The following is a 19,956-nucleotide window of genomic DNA, read 5'->3' as shown; positions in this document are numbered from 1 at the left end:
TTCACTGTTAGCAAGCACAGTCTCAGCTACCATCACTGCTTCCTCTGACCACTGCTTGTGTAAAACCTGCTGGCCAGGGCACATCCACTGACTGAAATAACACAAAACCAGCCAAAACAACATCATCTTTATAAAGTGGATGATTTCTACAGGTCATGTTAAAACCTGGCTGTTCATGTCAGTCAAATATCCTACAGACTGTAAACCAGGAAGATCCCAGTGCTGTGGCAGTTCTGGATAATGCCTTCAAAGATACCTCTAAAGAAACCCCTTCTAGAATTCATGCTTAAATGATTTGGGAAATCACTAAAAATCAGGTTGTCTTCTCTTTTAAACATTATCAAGCCAGAAAGAATGAAACTGTGCCAACACCTGAATTGCTGCAGTTCACAACCAAGCACACTAACAAAACCAAACATTCATCTTTTCCCAGCTTGGTTCCAGGCTCCATAGTGACAGCCAGTACTGGATGTGAGCTGGCTAAAGCATTATTTTTCACCAAGTCAGTGCTACAAAAATCTAAAATTCACTTCAGGTTTCAGTAAAGACAAATATCCTCAAAAATGGCTTCACAGTAGACTGTGGATTTTGCAAACCATGTTCTGAAAGGCAAAAAGTTTCTTCAACAGTACTAAGTGAATAGCTGGACCTTAAATTATTTTCAAACATCTTTTTTTTTCATTTAATTACTGTTCTGTATTTCAGCAGGAGTATGATATTCTACAAAGCTGTGCTTTTGTTACAGTTCCATTGTAATGGTCTTGCAAACTGAACTATTTGTAGGCCTGCAGTTTGACTTGCTTGATTTTTATGCTATAGATATTGAAAACCATAAAAGTAAATTTGAGCAGTCTGTAAAGCCCTTTATTGGAAACTATCACTGCACACAGGACATCAGACCAAGGAGCAAAGGCATTAATTTAATGAAACTATGAAAGTAAGATCACTTGCTACTGCCTCACATCCTTGCAGAAGAGTCATAGTCTACAAATCAAATAATGGGGGGAAAAGAATCAATTTCATTCTAATGCTGGATGTTACAAAATATACATGAAGAGTGAATCCAGAAGGTTGTTACAAAACTCTCACTCCCTACCACACCTGCAGCTTTTACAACATTTCCTTGCATATCCTTGGTTTCTCAGATCCCACCACAGGCATTTGTGCCCTCAGCTCCACCATGATATGTGCTCTATTACCACACCAAGACACTGGGATTGTTTTTCACCTAACACCTAAAGTTTTGTGACAAACCCATCTGATTCCAGTGGTTTCTTGGCTTTATGTACAAAAAAATCCATATGTGTATTTCCTTGCAGTAGAACAGACAGCTGATTGTCCCTATTTTAAGATTCACTGTTGGTTCATTAAGAGTCACGTACAGTGAATGTAATTGGAAAGGTAGTGGAGAAAGTCTTATAGCATTCCACTCAAAAAATGAAAAAGCAAACAATTTAAGAAATTATCACTTATTAGAGACAGCCCTAAGAACATTATGTTAAGGTAGCACACCAGAAGAAATGCAATTCCAAGAACTGAATTAGACTGGCTATAGCTAGAACTCATTCTGCTCCACATTAGGATACAGAAATTTAAATATTTCTCTCTGCATAGGATGGGCTGCAGCAGCTTCTCCTCCATACCATGCAAGTCACTACTCTATTGCATTTAGAGATTCCCATTCAGCTTTCAAAGGCACAGTGACAGGGTCTGCGCATCTAAACTAACATCATACACCCTTGAAGAGGATGTAATGCTGAAATTTTGGTCCCTGTTTCTTCACTAAACCTTTACCAATTTTAGCCAAAGCTAGTGAAAGATCTTCACTGGGAGGGTGCTCCCAGCTGCTCAGGAAGTGTGTCCAGATGCACCCGGGGTCTCTGCAGGGCTGTCCCACACAGCCACGGCAGGCAGAGATAAGGAATTCTCTTGTACTACTGACATCCCCTGCAGAGCAGCACTGCTCTGCCCAGCTGGGTTGCTTGGCCTGTGCCTTACACCATGGAGAGCTGCTGCCAAGACGCTGTTCTAAAACTGTACCTCCCCACCTGGAAAGGAGAGGCCACCACTCAGAACCCTCTGCAGCAATTAAGAGCATTCCTCTTACCAGTGTGTCTTCTGTAAAATTAATTCTATTAAGATAGTACGAGTCAAATGGTTTCTTTTTGCTATGCTGCAGTAGTGACTTTTTTTTTCAAAGAGGAAGTGGTTAAAAGAAAGCCAAATAATTTGACAGTAATATAACATCACTCTTAAATTCACCCATGAGACAATCTTATTAATATTTAATAATTTTCTTTTTTCCTTAGTAGAGAACTAAATCATTTGACCTGTTACTCTGTCCTCTTCTAGAAGCACCAGACTTGCTTCACAGTAAGAAACTTTTCTAAAGAAAACTTGACTTTCTTTTCTTCCACCTCTCCTGCCAAGTCTTTTCTTTTCTATAACACAAACTTCTCCTGGGTCCTCTCTGTTTTTTTCAAAGTGCTATATTTAACACGCTACATGTTAGTTTGAACAGAAGCTCCTGAAATTCAATACTTCACTGCGTAAAAAACACCGGTGAGTATACACAGCATTGGCACAAATATGGCTGTGAAACACAGTTCTGCATTTGCCCTGTAACACTGCTCCTCTCAGTCTTTGCCACACTTATACAGATCTGGTTTTGTGTATGACAGGATATAATATAACCAAAAGTGAAGTTAATTTGGGAAGGGTAAAGGAATAGAGAAAAATGTATTAATTTCTTTTTTAACAGCATCCATTTTTACCAGCATAACGTTATTTCTGAATCAAAGATTGTAGCAAGTTGCAATTTGTTACAGCACCACACAACCTCCAACATTTTACTATCTTTTCTCAACATAATTAAGCTACATCAGTGATAGTAGTTGGAAAAAAAGTCACTGTGAGCCATATTAATGAAGAGTCAAAAAATAACTGAATTGCTTTCAGAATTATGAAAACTGACCAAAAATTATTTGTAAAAAATGTTAATCCAGTGTACTATATAATATCAATTAAAACTATTCATTTTCTCTGTCAAATCAAGAATTTACAGAGAAAACGAAACCCAAAGTCCTTTCCCCAGAGGAGAACAGCATAAGCTGTGATACAGAGCTCGGCATCCCCCCTTACTCAATGAGGGAGCACGCTCTCATTTGCGGTTTTCTTCCACATTTCAAGGAAGTTTGCTTATTCCGTATTTTCCTCCTATTGTTTGTATTCCCAGCTCCAGCAGACGCTGTTTACACTGGGTTCACCTCTGCCGCCGAGCCCTTTACAGCTGGAAGCCCGGGCAGGCCTGTAACTCCCAGGAAGAGGCAGGCAGGGAAGTTTTGTTGTTGTTGTTGTGCCGGACTGACCCTCTCCCGATCAGAGCGGCGGGTGAGACCCGCCCCGACACGAAGTTCAGGCACCACCGAGCGGGGCCGGGCGCTCGGCCGGTGCCTTCCCGCGGCGGGGCCGGGCCCGGGCCGCCGCTGGCCCCGCAGCCCGCAGAGCCCGGCGCGGCCCGGCCCCGCCGCGCAGCGCTCCCCACAATGGAGGAGGCGCCCCGGCTGTCACCGCCGCCCGGGCCCGCCCGCAGGTGTCGGGCACCGGCTCCCGGCCTCCCGGGTCCGCCCGGCGTGAGGCACCGGGGGAAACGAGGTGGGGCGAGCCCGCGCTGCCCGGCGGCACCGGGCAGGGGGCGGCAGGGCCGGCGGGACCGCGCTGCCCGGGGCACGGGGGGGCGGCGGCCGCTGATGGCTGAAGAAAGGGGCTGCCCTTCCCCCACACAGCCCCCCACACCCGCCCCCCGCTCACCCGCAGGCCCGGCCAGGGACGAAAGGTAAGGCGGGCGGCAGCGCGGGCTGGGCCCAGACAGCGACGCTGAGGCGACGAGACGGCGACGGTCCCTTGGCAGCCGCCGCGGCAAGGAGCGATCCAGTCGCGCCGACGACGCCTCTCGGCCGGGCCGGCGCCGCGCACTCGCCGCTGGCGAGGAGGCCCCGGAGTCGGGACCCCCGGCGGCCCCGGTGCGTGGCGGCAGCAGCGCCCGCAGCGCCCCCGGCCCGGCCTCGCCACCCCCCCCGCGCCGAGCGCTACCCGGTCCTGCTCCCCCGCACAAGCTTGGCGGCGTCTGCCGGCCGGGAGCGCCCATTGGCTGCCGCGCCGCGTGATGTCAGGCGCCCTCCCCGCGCCATTGGCCCGGGCCCGTGTGTGTACACACACCGCTCGCCAATCCGCCGGGCCGGGGCCGGGAGGGCGGGGCGGAAGGGCGTGGCCGGCCAGGACCCGCGGCCGCCGCCTCTCCCTCGCGGCGCGCGCCGGCCGCTGTCAGGTCTCGGGTTCGATCCCCGCGACGGCTCCAGGCGGCCGCGCCTGTGCCAGCGGCGCCCAGGTGCTGCGGGCGGTACGAAGTGTATAAATACACAAATGCATAAATGTATATAGGCTGTATTTACACACAGCGCGCGGCGCCGCGCTGGCTGCGGCCGCCGGCCGTGCCGCTTATCTGCGAGGAGCTGGTGGGGCTGCGTCCCGGGATGCAAAGTTCAGCCCCGCCGCGGGCTCGGCGCCGCGGGCGCTGCAGGAACGTCCGGCCCCGGCGGCAGAACGGGGCCAGGGCCGCCTGTGCACCGGGCCCGGCTCTAGCTCTGTCCTCCCCCTCCGAACAAAGGCTCCCGGGCCAACAAAGCGGCGGCGGGGCCGGGGAGCAGCGGCCGCGCCCTCGCACCTCCGCCCCGAGAGAGCCGGGACGCGGCCCGCAGCCGCAACAGCCCAGGCCCAGCTCGGCGCCCCGGAACAGCCTGAAGAAGTGTTTGATTTCAACATTTCCTTACCGCTGGAAAAAAACCTGTTTCAACGAAGCAGGGTTACGTATTCTTACAGAGACCGTATAAATAGAAAGCACTTCTGGGAGGAAAAAATAAATTCGGCACTAGTTCCATTCAGCGCAAGGATGCAACATTTGTTAAGTCTTTCTGGAGGGCGGCCAGGCACACATCCAAGGCGTGCAGTTACCCATTCTGCATATTTCTCTAACACAAACGCAGCTTAATGCACTGAGCAAGCTGAGCAAAACAAGGTTTATGGGGACACAAACACTATTTATGTGCTTTAGATCCCTGCAGATCATACATATTCTAGAGCAAACATGGTAAACTTCTGTTTTTCTTGCATTACAGAAAACATTAAATGCTCTAGAAAGACATATTTTTGATGCCGTCCCCTTCACTAAAAAGGGAAGTCACATCAAAAACCCAGGTGTTCAGCCAATACAGTTCTTAAACGTCAATCTAAGGAATATTAGCAAACAAGGCCTTTATATTTATTTCAATGGGGCAGTTTACAACTGAAAATCTTGAAGTGCCTAGGAATTTGCAGATTGTGGCTTTAGTTTCTCTTAATCCTCTATAAAAACTTCCATACCATGTAACAAGACCTTTTATCAATATTGGCAGTGTTATGCAAGATAAATTCACAAAAGCAATAGAAATATGCAAACTGTTGTGTATTCTCTTGGAGCCCCCTCTACCAGGTACAACCACAACCACTAATATGACACACGCCCTGACAGAAGTGCAGAAGGCACACACTACCTTCAAAAGGAAGCAAACCAGAAGCAACCAGGTTGGCTGGTTTACTGCACTATTATTAGTCACCACAGCTAAACAAATACTTGAACCCAGCCTCAATAAAGACACTTGGGCTTCACAGATCTCTTTTTGGTTCATTGGTTTATTTACTTCTTTGCAGGAAACACTGATCAGAAGTTGAAGTCAGATACTGGAACTGATTATGAACATGAAAAATAGCCATTTTAACCCCCAAGGAGAGAAACAGAAGGAAGGTCACTGCTGTAGTTTGCATTTGCTTTCAACAGCAAATTGCAGACTAACTCTACATACACACATCTATACATATATATACACACAGAGTTGAGTTTGAAGGTGGTGAAACAATGACCAACTTGCATGAGTGTAAGTATGCTACTTATGTAACATTCTAAACCAATACACGGTCTTTTAGAACTTGCACAAATCCCAATTTTTACCCCAGAATGAAGGCTGCATTGAAAAAAACCCCTTAGAATTAGGTTTTTTAGACATGCTAAGGTGTGTGTTGAGCAGCTACACCTGCCTGGCAGGAAGCTCTCATGTCTCCCTCCAGAACCTGTCCGGTGTCCCAGCCCTAGAACACCACCTTGCTCCCCCTGGCCAGTCAGATCCCTCCTGGATGCCACCTCTTCTCCCTTTCACAGTACATCACTTTTCAGTATTTGCCAGTTTTACTGCTTTCCTGCCAGCCCACAGCTCTTGCTGTGATAACCTGCACAAACATTAACCCAAAACAGGCTCCCCCTCCACCACCATCCCTTTTCTCCTGCTCAACCTGCCCCGACTCCCCACAAAGCCTAAACTAACACACTGCCCAGCTTCTGGGTCAGAGCACTGCCATATTCCCTGACTCCCCTGCAGGACTGTCACACCTCTGTTTCACGAGGGGCTCACACCTTTGTACTCTTCAGCTCAGACCAGTAACTCAACCGCACCGACTGGCAGGAAATGGTTCTTACCTCTTTCTCTTCCTCTGGTGAGCCTCTTGTGCTGTGCCCTGATCCTGGAAATAGCAGGACTAGTTGAAAGATCTTGCTACAGAGAAGGTAGTAGGCTTTCAGTAACTCAGTATTTTGCTTTTTTTATTTTCTCCTGACAGGAAAGAGAGTCTAAATGCTCTTGTTAAAAACAAATGAGAGCAACTGAACTAATTTTACATAAAATTCGCTGTTAGAATAGAGCAGAAAATACTGCTTAAAAGAAAACAGTACTCAAAAATCTTGGTCAAGTTCATTACAGTAAGCTTTTTAACACGGCTGACTTGATTTTTATTTTAGCTATGTAACAAAATTCATACAGCTGCTCAGTATTTTCAACTATCTGAAGACTTTTTCATCTGCCCTTTCTCTCGATATACAATTAATGTAAAAGTAGCAAGACTCCTCCAACAATAGAGGGATTGTTGTTGTTACGAGGCATAATTTTTCATGCCACATAGTCCCCACATATTTACTAGGACTATGTTATGAATGATCCAACTGCCAAACTGATATGAGGTTATCTACTATCAGCACGGTGGGATCTGTGAAGGCAGAATGCCCAGAGGTCATTAACACATCTCAACTGAATTGCCAATCTTCACATGCCAATGAGCTGCACTGCTGTCCAATCCCAAATACAACATTAAAGCTCAACTGAATATCTTAAAATGACGAAACTGCAAACTAGTTAATACTGGTTATTTTGTATTGTTACCTTTACTATCAAACTCAGCTGACAGAAAATGTAAAATAGCATATACTTTCCAAACTAATGAAAACACTTGAGACAAAAAAATTAAACACAAAGCAGTAAAAGCTGTCATATTTTAAATAAAAGTTACTGTGAGTGAGGTTCTAAAATGGTCTTAATGCCCTTCTTTGCAGCAAATATTGGGACAGCACAGCACCTGTAAAAATATATCTAAAGCTTATTTCAAATCCATTATCAATTAACAGGTACCACTTTCAGCTAACATCACATTAAAGATTTCATGGGAAGATAAAATCAATTTTTTGGTAAAAGATAAGCAAAAGAGGCTTTGATCAGTAATCATATTTCTTCAAAATATCAGTTAGTCTGCTCAGTCCTTGGGCAATTTCATGTCACAAGCTATGGCAAATGTTCTGATCTCCAAAGGCTGGTCCATCCTGGCAGACTTTCAGACACCCCTCTTTTGTTTCAGAGCTCAGTACTTTGAACCTCTCCACAACAGAGCTCACAGCTCTGCAGGCCATTTGAAAGGTTCAACTGGTAAATATACCAAGGCCTTCCCACATCCTTAATTTGCAGCAAAGTTTCTCTCCTATAGATCTGAGGCTAGTGAAAGGAAAACAGCTTAAATTCCTGCTTCAAATTAAACAGTGGCAGTGGTAAAATGGTTATCCAGAGTGTGTCCTCCACGATACCATCTGGACCAAAAGGAATATATAATGTCTTGGGTATCTATCTTCTCTCTCTAGCTGTGCCATTGCCAGGGTGAAAACCACCACCACATGCAGGTGAAGTATCAGGCACATGGTGTAGCGTTGCCTTCAGCAGAGTGATTTGAACAGAATCAGGTTCAGCTCCTGGCAGCAACACTGCCTGCTCAGCCCAGCTAAACCTCCAGGCTGTCAACCTGAGTCAAGGAGCCTTCAGCAAAAGGGCTATTGGTGATGAGAGGCAGATGTTGATGAAACTAAACTCCCTCAGTGAGAACAAAATGTAGAATTGTGACTGAGGCCCAAACTTCTGCCCAGAGTGCCAGACTTAAAGCCTTTCTGCTTGGCCTTGGAGAGAGAACCTTCTTGCAAATGAGCATTTTCTTTAGCAGTGACTTTGTGATGACAGAGGAAAATCCCAAGCTGAATACACAGGTGTTAAAGCAAAGCAATTGTTTGAGATATGCAGTAACTGCAGAATCTTACCTGACAGCGGGAGGAGGAGTGGAGGGAACCTCTTTGAGGCACTTCATACTGGAGTCTTGGCACTACAGCCTGGCATATTACTAGAAATCAGCAGACACACTTGCTTCTGCACTTCATTTAAGGATTCACATTAAAGAAGGTTAAGGAGAATTGGAAAGATACCCAGAGAAAATAAAATTGCCAAGATGTAGCACAGGTTGAAGGGCAGAATGTAACACGAAAAATGGCACATTAAGCATAGGCTGACAAGTAAATGAGATGGAGGCTGAACACAGCTAGTAGAGATGCTCCAACTCAGGGTACATGATTGAAGGAAATTAAGGACATGGTGTATGATTTGACCTTCTGTGTATCAGCACAAGAAAATGAATTATAGTTCTTCAGCCCTCTTTAAATGATGTTAAGTCTGTGAACATTTCTTATCTCCAGTGTCTATGGAATACAAATCACCCACAGCTTGAACTTGATATTATTCTGAAATTAAAATGTTTAATCATTTTACATTTTGGAAGCTGATTTACACATAATCCTGAGAAAATTACAATAATTTAACATTAGAAATAAGCAATTATATAAGAATAATTAACTACATGTTTATTTAATTATATTTTATTTGTTTAAAAAATACAAAAGTAATTTATAGCTTCAAAAATAGACTTTTTACTCCCTTTTAGTTAATAGTAATAGGATTTAAAAATGGCCTTGAAGATACTAACAGTACAGATATTTACAAGTTAGACAGCATACCTGGAACTAGTTTTAATGTATCTGTGCTGGTCACTCCAGATAAGATTGCTTTATAAAATTTTTAAAAATTGAGCTACAAGCTAGCTACAATGTATCAGCTACAAAAACCCTGGATTTTTAAATGGAGTGTTAAAAGTCTATTTGCTTGTGTATTTCATCTTGATCTAGTGCACAAATAATGCGACCACAGCGCCCGGTGTCAACCAAAAGGTGGCGACAGGCTACTACCAAAACAATGTCTTTCTACACAACTGAATTCCTCACAACCCAGCCCCAACAATCATTTTGTTTCTTAGCAAGGCCTAGGGGAGCAAATGTGCCTTTTACCCTTCCTGGATGATTAACATATGCAAGATTTTAAAGATCCAAAGGGAGGCGAGCTGCTCAGTGCAAAACCCATCACAGTGAGCACAGCCCATGGGCAGCACATGGCAGGATTTGAGCAGCTTGGCCACCAAAGGAGGTCACTGAAGGGACACAAATGCTGCAGCTGGACCACAGCTGCCACAGGGATGATGGGAAGGTTCATTACACCATGGTAAGTAATCCAGCAGCAGGGGGGAACTGAAATACCACACAACTTATAATACACCGTCACAAATTTCAGTTATGGTTTTTTACTGTCCTGTTAATGTCAAGATGTTATAAAATATGAATTAAACCGTCTTAATTCTTCTAAAATTAAAATACCAATTTCTACCAGTGTGGTGAGTGTTTCATTGCTTGCAGCCATGCATCCATAGCAGGTCTGTATTCCTCTGAATCCTTTTGGGGCTCAAACACTGCTTCTATTTGCCTCAGCTTCTTTAGTTGTTTTTTGTCTTTCCAAAATCCTATAAACAGAAAATTCATTCTCCAGCTCAACTGCAAATATGTTATTTTTGAGTTGTTTTAATCTATTTCCAAGAGATCCAAAGCAGAAACACAGTAAGAAATAATGACAGCTTTTCTTTTTACTCTACCAGCAATTTTCTCAGAGGGAAGCATATTTTTAATATTGTGAAAATCCTTTCCAGTAGGATCCACTTGTTTGGAATCCTGACAACAGCGCATCTGCTTAACTGGGATGGTTTCCAAGGAACAGCTCTGGTACACTGAAGTTCTCTTAGGTTTCATCACAAAGTGCTTTTGGTTGCAGGTCCTTCTCAACAAAGAAGGGCCACAGAAACCAAGACTTAGCTGCTTTCCTACTGTCTTAAAAACTGTATCAATAGCAAGAAACAGCTGGTGTTACAGATTCCTATCAATTTATGTTATTAAATCATTCTTGTCTATCAAGGGTCTCAACCTTCTTGCACTTTTAACTGCTGAATAAGTCTTACCCAAGCATATAGTTTTTACCTTCATTTGCGTTCAAAGCACTTCAACAAAAACATGTATTGTAGGAGCATATTAAGCAAAACCATCAACAGTTTGGAGCTTTCAGTCTGGTTAAGAATATGAAACAATTCTGTGTGAGTAGAGCTGTTTTTCCTGTTAATAATTAATTCTGCACTTCCATTCCTGTGAAAGCCTCAAAGGATAAAGGCTGTGTTCACAGAGCACAGGACACAGCCTCAGTGGGAGTGACAGAGCTGCAGGTGAGCACAGTGGCTCCCTGGCCACATGGTCCATCCCCAGCCAGCAGCACTCAGGCAGCACCAATATGGGAATGGACATGGAAAGTCTGAGTCAAAGAAGAGGAGGCAGCAAAGATAGGGCTCACCTTTCTTCTCTAGTAATACATCCTTCTAATGGTACTGTTCAGAGAAACATAAACACTATTTAGATTCCCACAAAAATAGCTAAAGTAATCCGTTGTGGGGGGGGGGGTTATTTGAAGTTATGCCCTTTTTTGTCTGATCTCTTTTCTATTGTATTTACAACGTGCACTATAAAGGGGGGAAAAAAAGCCTTTTTAATGTCTACGTACCTGAAGCAAGGCCTGCTAGAAAAGCTGCACCAAGAGTAGACATTTCCACATTTGCAGGTTTTTCTATTTTCTTATTAGTTAAATCTGATGTCATCTGCATGACAAAACTATTATTACTGACACCTCCATCAGCTCTATAGGGAGAAGGAAAGAAGTAGTCAAAAAAATGTGTTAAGTGCTTATTGCCAGCATTTCAGAAAACAACGTTTGGTATTTCACACTTATGCATAAATCTTCTTGTCACTCATGAACAAATGCATTTCCACTTTATGGGTAAATTTAGAGGATATTGAACAAGGTGCCAAAAAAAAAAAAAGGAAGAAATAAGTTTATAAACTTGTAGAGGAATGGTAGGAAAACAGGGACACAGGACTCTATCAAAAGCTCTGAAAGTTCTTTCTTTTAAATCTATGCATCATCTTGGCTGAAATATTAGAGTTTACACCAGAACTTTTACACAGTTACCACCACATTATGAAAACAGTCAAAACCTTACACCAAACAAACCCTTTCACGTGTTCTCAGATCTGGAAAAGTACCATTTTCCTTAATACCAAATCTTTGTATTAATTAGCTAAAATGCCTTCACAATTGCTTTTTTAAGAGGAAGTTCAGAATGAGGCTTCCATATGTCTATTTTCCTAATTTGAGACCAATTTAATGGAGAATACAAGAACTTATCCGTGATCTTTAATCATCTGAGATTTCGAAGTAACTACTCTTGCAAACAAAATAACTCTAACAAAAAGCCATCTTTGAAATGTCCTAGATAGGTTCACTGTGCCCTTGTACTCCAATACCAGCCATGTATGGAGCTGATGTTCTATCAGATGTGGTGCAGAGAAGACCTCTAGTGTTTATTGCTACAGAAAGTGTTAGGTAATAAAACTCATTCGTTATAGGACATGCGGACTAAAGCTGAGGGCTCTTTCTTGAGACAAGCAAAGAGGAGTAATGAAAACAATGCCCAGAAACTAGGAAGGAACAAGGAATACAGGACAACAGCTAAAAAAGAAAGGAGTAAGTTTATGGGATAAAAACAACAACAAAAAACCAAAGGTAATTGACAGATGCAAAAGATGTGTGGATGTAAGGGTGGTAGAGCAGTTTGAAACCCTACTGAGAACCTCACTGAGTGTGTCTCATTATGTTTTAATTTTTAATCCACAAGCTGAATTGCTACTGATTTTAGTTAAGTAATACAGACACCATATAAACTGCAATTTTATATGCATGAATAAAAAATAACATGATCATACAATTTAAGGTTTATATTGCAATGTAAATGGAATCAGAATTGTAATGCTCCCTAGGCCACATTTTAAGAGTTTAAGAGTTTACTCTTTTAAGTGACTTTTCAAATTTTGGATGCAATTCTCTATATTAAAAAGCTTCCTAAGTAATCAAAGTTCTGGTACTTTTCATCTTTTTATTAAACCCCTAACCCTGGCTGTTACTTCACCTTTGCCTGCTCTCTCCCAATATGTGATGGAAAGCAGAAATTTTACCTCCTCCCACTTCTGTACTCTTGCTTTTTTTCCCACTGAGAGTCTGATTCTGACATGCCTGCCAGTCTGTTCCTCCTCTGCAGAGGTCCAGGAGGGATGGGAATGCTCACCTCTGCTCCTGACTGCAGTGCCATGCTGACCCCTGGCTGCCCGAGGGAGGAATTTCATGTCAGAGCTTTCTGAGCCTCAGAGGCCTGGAGCTTCTGACAACTGGCGTGCTCAGAGAAGGTCCCTACCAAAACGTGAAATGTGGTCTTCCAGCAATGTTTAATTCAGCTAAATTTTGTACAAGCACATTCTAGGGATTACAGTTGCCTCACTAAATTGGATATGGTTCTTCAAAGATTAAAGCAAAACTGATATCTAAAACTCATCTCCCTCTTTCCCTCACAAACAGAACCAGTTTTTACCAATGTCTTCAAAAAATTATCTGTGAAAGACCTAGCACAGAAAATGTCAGTATGAAAGAATGATGACAAAAGGTAGAATAAGTTTTGTGGTAGGCATTGCTATATGCACTCTAGCACTACCTGAAAACATGAATATGCCTTCTTTTTAATTTTTAATAATTAGAGCAGCTCATTACTCCCCCACTAACAACCACCAATGCCAATAGCTGTGGGTAGACTCTACTGCTGCTTCAGTTCCATTAACATTTGACTTGGAAATCATCTGCTTCTAAACAGCAGAATTTTTACAGTAAGAGAAAATGCATAGTAAAGCTCAAACCTGTTTAAAATCAAACTCTCATGTATTGAATTTAAAAGTTACAGGGAACTTACCGAATAGTTCGAAGAGGAATGTGCACCTTCTTCACAATGACATCATAAAGCAGCTTGTTTCTTTAAAAAATATTCAGTGGAATTAAGCATCATATATTCCATAGAGTGTTTTCAGTATCTACTTAGTCAGAAAATAAATGCAAGGCAAGAAAGGCCTCAGTTCTGTTAGAACTGCTGCACTATCTAAAAAGTTTCTAGAATGTATAAATGAACAACCCAAACCCACTGAAACTGATGTTTGGTCTTTGTCACTGTTACAAAGGCAAAGTATGGCTAAATCATGGCCCATTCTATATCAAGTCTCTGTAGAAGGTTAATTTTTCCCACTGTAAGTTACTGATAGGTTTCTAGAGATGTAATTGTTGATGTAACAAGTGGCTTTGAGTGAGGAAAGCAGGCCAACAGTGCTAACTGGAGTTTATCCAGCTATTCTGTAAGGGGAATATCTGAAGCCTTCAAGTTTGACTTTTTCTAGAAACCATTTCATTTAATGGGAGAAAATCTAAACACAAAGAATCTCTACTTTTTTCTAGCTATTTGTATGCAGTATTTGAATGAGATGGATGAATTCTTAACATCCCTTAACATCCTTTTCAAGACACCCATATGTCAGTTCAGAAATTACTGCATCTTATGTTCAGGCTTACAGTGCAGAAGGACATGCCTTAGAAGCCAATTGCAGTAGTGCTGCCCTGCTCCAGACATCTTTTCTGAGCTCTTTGCAGGAAATTTATATGCCCAAACTGATGCCTCTAAGGCATCAAAAGCAAAGCTGTTGCCTACAAGGAAGGAATCACATCAGTGCTCCCTAACTGGTCAAGCACAGTGTGAGCCAGGCACAATTCATGATCAGCCCCACAGTTTGAGGCATGTTGGGGGCTGGCAAAGCAGTGACATACTGATGTGGTATCAGCAGTGACATCTTTAGCCTTCACAGATCGGGAAGCTGCTGTCCATTCACATCTTTTAAAACTTTTAAGAGGGCTGTTACTTTGTTTTATAAAACACCAAAAATTCAAACTTAAACAAAAGCTGATATAAAACTTTCAGCTTCAAGGATACTTTAAACACAGCTGGAGAGGACCACAGTTTCTGACAAAACAGTGTCAGGAGAGGAAGGACAAAGAGAAAATACTTTCAAAACATGCAGAAAACAACATTATTTAAGAATCTCTATATGGTTACTTAATGATAAAAAATCTGAACTAACAAATATATACAAATTTATTTGTAAAGTGTTAAAAAAAAAGGAAGCAGCTAAAACTCCTTTCCAGTGCAACAGCAGTGTATTGTACAAACTGCAAAAGTCCATGTATCCATTTAACACCGCCAATCTAAATAAAAAAAAACCATGAGAAAATAAAAGCCAGTTAATTTAGCAAGCAGTACCTGAAAGCTACAGACTCCAATATAGCTCGAACAAGGTGGCTTCTGTTAGTGGAAGGTTTCAGCCCCATGAAAGAGGCACATAAATATGGGTCATCCCCAGAAATCTGCAGAAAAGATGTCACCATGAGTTCAGTGAATAATATTTGTAGGCTTTTGTGAAAGAAGTAAAAGAGTAAGAAAAAATAACTTACGACAATTACAGGCAGCATAGTGAAAGAAGAAAATTGAGAACAATATGTAAGAGGTATATAGTGTTATTTTAGCTTACTCAGCAAACAGTTTAAATTGTTTCTTTCAACAGCAAAACATTTAAGTGACTTCTTCCAAATCAGAAAAACTAAAAAAGACTAATCCACATGATATCCCTTTAAAACACCTTTAAAATGTACACCAATTGTCTAGGACAGGGCACACTCATGTTACTGATATTGCTGTTCTCTAACAAGGGGAGCAATGGCATTTAACCATTCTGATATGACAATGGCCTTCATGTATTGTGATGAGCAACAGACAATAAGAACCTCAACAGTACAGAATAAATACTGTGATAAGATGTAAATGATTACCTTTGAAAATGTCAAAATTATTTTTAATTGGGTTATTAAAATATAATCTTGATTTAATTAATAATATTTTTACCTGCAAACCTGGGATGAAACAAACACCTTGAGAATCAGCAGCATTCTGTGCCATTTCTGCTGTTTCATCTACATTGGTGAAAAGTTCTGTAAAGATACACAGGTTGTAGGATGTTATTATTTCCTTCAGTTTCTTCATTTTGTCTCATTACAAGAAAAGCATCTCAGACTACTCCAGACTACTCATTTTTTAATATTTTCAAACTACATGTTCTAAGGGAGACAATCTCTTCTCCTGTATTTCATGTCCACCGGTCACATCAATAATCCCAAACTATTCAGATGAAGGCTAAACTCAAAAGGATCCTCTCCTATCTGCTGTGCTGTAGCCTTTTAATCTTCAAGACATCAATGGGAATTAAGAATGATAATGGCACCTAAGAGTGCTACAACCTTAGATTCATAGAACGTATTTTTCCTCCATGTTGTTACTGTCAGTCCAACAATGACCTAACTAACTTACTGTCACCTAACAACTACAGAGAAATTCCTTAATACCCACGTTTTATCAGCACTCTTAGTATTTTTACAAGTGACACATAAGGTAATACATCACCTCTTACACAATAATGCCTCTTGGATAGACACTGCATTTATTCTCTGTTTTATTCTCAGCCAGATGACTCCTTTCATAACTCTACAGACATTCCTCTTTAGTTTGTTCTTCACCCACATCAAACTCTTGTACTAACATCCCTCTTCCACAGTTGTTAATTAATGATGTCCTTATGTGGCCACATAAATTGATTTTACAGAAGACTAGAGGTCTTCTGTATATGAGAGATACTGCTTTTTCTTGTCAAAAAAGTGAATTTTCCTATTAAAGGTAAATTAGTTTAATATAGCTCAACTTACCTTTGAAAAACCCACCTTGATAACTTAGCAGGAGTTTCAATTTACCATTGTAACCTTTATGAGTTTGTGGGAAAACCATGGATTCTACTGTGCTCAGACTAATAAACCTACATCATGTTTTTCCCTTCTTGTTGTCTTTGCTATGACTGAATTATACGTATATTACCTCTATGCCAGCACAGAAAATCAAAAATTAACTAAGACTGATGTCATGCTGAAATTCCACATACTACTACTTCTTAAAAATTCTTAGAAGTTATAGGATTCCACTAAAAGAAGTCCACTAAACTAAGTTTGCCTTGCTGCAGAAATTACTATTTCTAAACTTTTACCACTATTGTGTCTCATCTTCATCCCTGTTGGGCCTCACCACCCTTATTGAGGCCATTAGCTTACCTTGTGTTTTGGCCCAATTCCTTCTGTAGAGCTAAAGTTTTTCCATTCTCTAAAGCTGATAAAAGTTTCTGAATTCTGCTTCTCTGCAACAATATTTTCAGAAAATAAAGGCCTTACTTGTTACAGAGTTTAAAGCAGCTTGCCTTTTATTTATCCCATCTCTAAATCTTCCCCCCCTTTTTTTCCGATGGTAGCAACTGATCATTTTACTACTGACTAGCTAAAAATCCTATATAATAAAAAATCCTTTATAATATAATCCTTTATAATCTGCATAAACCAATGATATCCATTTTAAGTACAGATAAGTTCAATATGGATAATTACCCATTTTAATTATGGAATCTGAAGTAGCAAGCTTATCTATGTAGCACTGACACTTGAGTCTGCAGCATTGAACTGTGTACTGAACTGAGTAATTTCCTCCAAAGCCTAGTGGCTGTTACTCTCTAGGCTTAGTCAAACGTTGGAGGAAGATGTGAGGACCAATCTGAGTCACACTTAACCCTTAGGGGCACATACATGTACACATGCATCTAAAGCTGACAGCTTCAAGGAATGTGGAATTTTGTGTGAGTTACACTTGAGGAAAACCCTTCCCAGACAGTCCAAAGTTTGAGACATTAATCACTTTTTTTTCTCATCCTAGTAAAAAATGTAATATATTTCTAAGTAAGACAAGTAAATTTTGACATTCTAATTAGAGTACTGAGAACAGTTGTTCTATGAACAATCAGTAGGTTTAAACATCAGCTACTACAAAGGTAGTATTTTTTTAGTCTGTCATTAAACTGGAATGCCAAACCTTTCATTACAAAATAACAACAACCAAAAGGCACATTACATCCATGTGAAGCAACAGTTACTTGCAAAGCTCTTTATGTTATTTTCATATAAATCAAACTTGTTATTAGTTATGAGATGTACAGCTCAAGACCTCTCACAAGCAAATGAGAAGTAAAATGTTACAGGAAAACAAAAGCCTAGTTAGGCAGGATGGTCTGAGGCAGAGACTGAAGAGGAGATGATTGTGCAAACCAAACTCCCTGCAGCAAACACCCTCAGCAAAGTGCCTACTAAAATAACTGTGCACTTCTGCTGTCCAAAGCATGAAGATTACTTCCCTCAATTATGAATAATAAAATCAAGTCCAGTAACACAACTATGAACCCACAGAACAGCCTCTTTATTTCACCCTCTATAAAATGACAGAAGTTACCTATATCCAGAGCCCATTTTATGGCAGTGCCGACGTCTGATATAGAACCTTCAGTTAAATAAACAACTTCTTCCCCAATTTTCCAACCGATCAGAGGATAAAGACCTTCATTATTTTCCAGGAAACAAAACATTCAGTTAAAATAAACCTTTCCAGAAAAACATAGACAACCATTCCTCACAATAAACCCACCCGGAAAATGTCAATTTCTTTGTAGAATTCAAACTAAAGAAATCACTGGTAGAGGTTAAATGTGTTTTTTTTTTTTTTAATATAAGAAATTGTGCATACCTAACAATTTATAATTGTTTTTCTATTTAAGTCCATCCAACTTTTCCCAAGGGTTTCTAAAAAGGAAGAGAGTTTTTCCCCAAAACATAAAGCATGAAGGCTTGGCTCTCAGATGGGAAACACAAAACTGAAACAGACATACACACAAAAAAAGTAACAGAAACTTAGAGCACAGAACTTATTCACAGAAGAGGATGAAAGTGATGTACTTTTTAATTTCCTGTTTAATATGCAATGCTTCCTCACACAGAAAGCAAAAAAGAGAGCAAGTTTCACCTGCACTTCAGCTAGAGAAATGGCTTTTCAGGTCACAAGATAAGGACCCAAGCAGTCAGTGGTCACTGCAACAACTTCACCCAATCAGGCACAGTAACTGTTGGAGTGACGAAAGTGCCCGTACTTTATGGAGCCCTGCTGAGGACTCAGAGATCATGGGTACTGCAACAAAGGGAAACGAGTCCCAGTGTGCCTTTACAAGGACCAGAAAAGCATCAGAAGGATCTAAAGGTTTTCTCTGCTTTCTCAAAGTGACTTTGCTGATATATTTGTTCCTCACAGAATCATCTCCAGTTTGCTTGCCTGTGTCCAAATGAGTTGTGTGGGAGTACCAGTGCAATAGCAGGAACTTGTGTTAGCACTGGGGCACTCAGGTGCTTACAATATAAAACAATTAGCAGCACTGATTAAAGTCTGTATTTGTCTCTTGAAAGGGCAATGTAATATATATAACTCGAGATCATCCTGGTGCAGGTGTCCCTTGAAATCTTTATTTTTTTACCAAAGGTAGAGCCACAAATTAAAAAAAAACAAAAAAAATTAATTGAGCCAAAGATCCTAAAGAAGAGCAGCTAATGAGGGACAGAGACATCCATCCATCACGTGGCCTCCCTAAAGATGCTCACACCAGAGTCTCTAGCAGGGTAACATAATCCTACCTCTAGGGAAGGGATCCCCATGACACTTGCCATGACCAGAGGTATTAAGAACCCTCAGACTACCAGGGGTAGCTTTAAACCTATACAACATGATTCCATCATTGAATTGTGAGACAGGCTGCTCTTGAAGGAGCTACTTTATTCTTCTTTTTTTTTCAAACTGTTATATGTAGGAGCTAAATGTAGACCAGCAACTAGAACAGGATGCTGCAGGGATTCATCCTGCAGTCTTAAATACATATGTCAGCTTTAAAGATTGAACACATTACATTTCATGCCCAGGGCACTGAGAAAGCCAGGCACTTAACTTACCCCACTAACCATACCCCACAACAGCCAAAGAACACAGGGAAAATAATTTTAACAAAAGTAACAGCCCAAAGCAGTACAAGTTTCACAGCATTGCCTTAGAAGATTTTAATTCCTAGCAGAATACAATAGCTAACATTTTAACAGACTATATATGTATTATTTCCTAAGTAAAAATATCATAATAATGACATAATTAATCAGCACAAAAAGCATTTGCATTCATAGGGAATTCAATGTCTATGCTACTCAGCTCCGACAAAACTCATGTATTGGCTAAGGTCCTTCAAGACTTGAGCTGGTAAAATTCTCTTTGTCACACTGCTGTCCTCCCTCCCAGCCCCACTCCACTTTAAGCAGTAGACATCCTGAAATTAGTAACACTTCAAAAATATGCCAGACAGAGAGAGACTGTAGGCAAATTTACTTCAGTGTCATCTTCAGTGTTTGCTCTCTTGACAAATAGCTATCTGACAAATTA

At 41.2% G+C, this 19,956-nt stretch overlaps 2 protein-coding genes across 4 annotated transcripts in view; both read right to left on the bottom strand.

Moving 5' to 3' along the window:
* TFDP2 (transcription factor Dp-2) overlaps nucleotides 1-3,856 on the bottom strand; it is a 44,769-nt gene extending 40,913 nt beyond the window's left edge. For both annotated transcript variants that reach the window (XM_041414461.1, XM_041414462.1), the window contains exon 1: nucleotides 3,811-3,856. The gene's annotated coding sequence lies outside the window, so the exon portion shown is untranslated. The remainder of the gene's footprint in view (nucleotides 1-3,810) is intronic.
* GK5 (glycerol kinase 5) overlaps nucleotides 1-19,956 on the bottom strand; it is a 37,281-nt gene that overhangs the window by 7,243 nt on the left and 10,082 nt on the right. Inside the window, exons 11-17 of one of the 2 annotated variants that reach the window (XM_041414460.1) lie at nucleotides 17,941-18,045; nucleotides 15,472-15,557; nucleotides 14,833-14,936; nucleotides 13,444-13,503; nucleotides 11,154-11,287; nucleotides 8,495-10,074; nucleotides 6,566-6,609 (exon numbers count right to left, since the gene is read on the bottom strand). In XM_041414460.1, the coding sequence (XP_041270394.1) occupies nucleotides 9,938-10,074; nucleotides 11,154-11,287; nucleotides 13,444-13,503; nucleotides 14,833-14,936; nucleotides 15,472-15,557; nucleotides 17,941-18,045 (626 nt within the window). In that variant the 3' untranslated portion in view covers nucleotides 6,566-6,609; nucleotides 8,495-9,937. Of the gene's footprint in view, nucleotides 1-6,565; nucleotides 6,642-8,494; nucleotides 10,075-11,153; nucleotides 11,288-13,443; nucleotides 13,504-14,832; nucleotides 14,937-15,471; nucleotides 15,558-17,940; nucleotides 18,046-19,956 lie in introns of those variants that run through there. The other variant, XM_041414459.1, reaches the window with a different exon arrangement.

Source organism: Onychostruthus taczanowskii, unplaced genomic scaffold (assembly GCF_017590055.1).
Source record: "Onychostruthus taczanowskii isolate IOZ18803 unplaced genomic scaffold, ASM1759005v1 scaffold45, whole genome shotgun sequence".
In the NCBI taxonomy this organism is placed as follows: Eukaryota; Metazoa; Chordata; class Aves; order Passeriformes; family Passeridae; genus Onychostruthus; species Onychostruthus taczanowskii.
Note: the sequence above shows the minus strand (reverse complement) of the source record. Positions and strands in the feature narration are given on the sequence as shown.